Consider the following 1,506-nt stretch of genomic DNA (forward strand, 5'->3'; position numbering starts at 1 on the left):
TCAACAGCCCCTCGGTGAGTAGAACCTGCCAGATGTGAGCAGCTGTCCTGCCAGCTCTGAGTGCTGGGGGTAAAAGCATAGCTGCCTCTGTAGTCTAATCCAAGCCTGCCTTTTTGCAGAGCCCCGAGTTCATCTTCATGTTGAGCAGCAAAGCAGGTGGCTGTGGTTTGAACCTGATCGGGGCCAACAGGCTGGTGATGTTCGACCCCGACTGGAACCCGGCCAACGACGAGCAGGCCATGGCTCGTGTGTGGAGGGACGGCCAGAAGAAGATGTGCTTCATCTACCGACTGCTCTCGGTGAGGAAACTCCTCTCCCCTCCTCAGCATGGAGCTCTGGGTGCCAGCCCAGACTGCAGCTGCTGTGATTGGGGCCAGAAGGGAAAGAACTCTTCTGTGTTGGTGACCAGAATTGATTGGAACTTAATTGCTTCCTACCCTTAGATGTGTTGCCATGGAAAACCATGAAGGTTCTAGCTGGAGGGTCATTACTGCAGCCCTTGGTTTCTAGCAGTGGCTGGCTTCTGAGAAATAGAAACAACTGTGGCTTTGCAGATAAGATGTTCCTTTGAAGTCATTTAGGCATCTGACTTCTTTAATTTCATGGGGTGTCTGATGCAGAAGTTGCTGTTTTTCAGTCAGGCTGCAGTCTGTTTTAGTTGGGTGTACGTGTGCTTTAGAAATAGCAAATACATTCCTGGAATTACCAGCATTTGGGATGGAGCTGCCAGTGAGCAGATGGGATAGCTGCTCTGTGGAGGAAAACCATGAAGGAGACTGCTCTTTTCAGGCTACTCTAATGCTTGGTCCAGCAATGCCAGTAATGATTGCTGCTTCAAATTGTCTCCTCTGCCCTTGTTCACCTCTCGTTAGTTCAGATTGTTGGGATTTTGTTTTGGTGGGGGTGGGAGGGAAGTTGTTGGGTGGTTTTAATGTGTGTGTTTTTTTGTTTTGTTTGGGGATTTATTGTATAAGCTTAGGTTCCTTGATCAATTACTGTTTTTACTTTGAGAAAACAGAGATTCTTTGCCCATCTTTTCTTAAGGGAGTTCTCTGACCTTGCTGCACTTGGAAGCAGGGACCTCCTTTGCTTTTAGAAATAGGAAATCAGTCTGCAAATCATGACTAATTACCCCCCTCCTTGGTGTTACATTTGTTTGCAAAACAGACATTTTGCTCTTAGATTTTTGCCTTAGAAATACAGCATGCTGGGCTTTCTGCACATCTGTTCTGGAAGCAGACATCTCCCTCCAGGCAGGATGTGATTGATCTGTGTGTGGGTGAACCAGAAAATAGTGCTGATGCTCATGTCACCCAGGGCTAGACCTTTTTTCTGCTTCTTGGGCAGATTGTAGTTGGGATTCTTTGTCAGGGAGCAGCTGTAACTGCTCAGCTCCTTTCCCTTCCTTCCTGTCAGCACATTCTGGTGCAGTGTGTGAGTTTTAGCTATGAATGGCAGTTCTCCCTCTTCGTCATCTCTGTCTCCACTGGATCCACTCCTGCAGCC

At 47.9% G+C, this 1,506-nt stretch overlaps 1 protein-coding gene across 1 annotated transcript in view; it reads left to right on the plus strand.

Annotated features, from left to right (window-relative positions):
- The window catches only part of RAD54L (RAD54 like), a 19,672-nt gene that overhangs the window by 15,545 nt on the left and 2,621 nt on the right, over nt 1-1,506 (plus strand). The window contains 2 exon segments of the mRNA XM_031058674.1: nt 1-34; nt 120-299. The exon segment at nt 1-34 is cut by the window's left edge and continues 54 nt beyond it. Of these exon segments, the coding sequence (XP_030914534.1) occupies nt 1-34; nt 120-299 (214 nt within the window).

The sequence above is a fragment of the Geospiza fortis genome, unplaced genomic scaffold (assembly GCF_000277835.1).
Source record: "Geospiza fortis unplaced genomic scaffold, GeoFor_1.0 scaffold333, whole genome shotgun sequence".
Lineage (NCBI taxonomy): Eukaryota > Metazoa > Chordata > Aves > Passeriformes > Thraupidae > Geospiza > Geospiza fortis.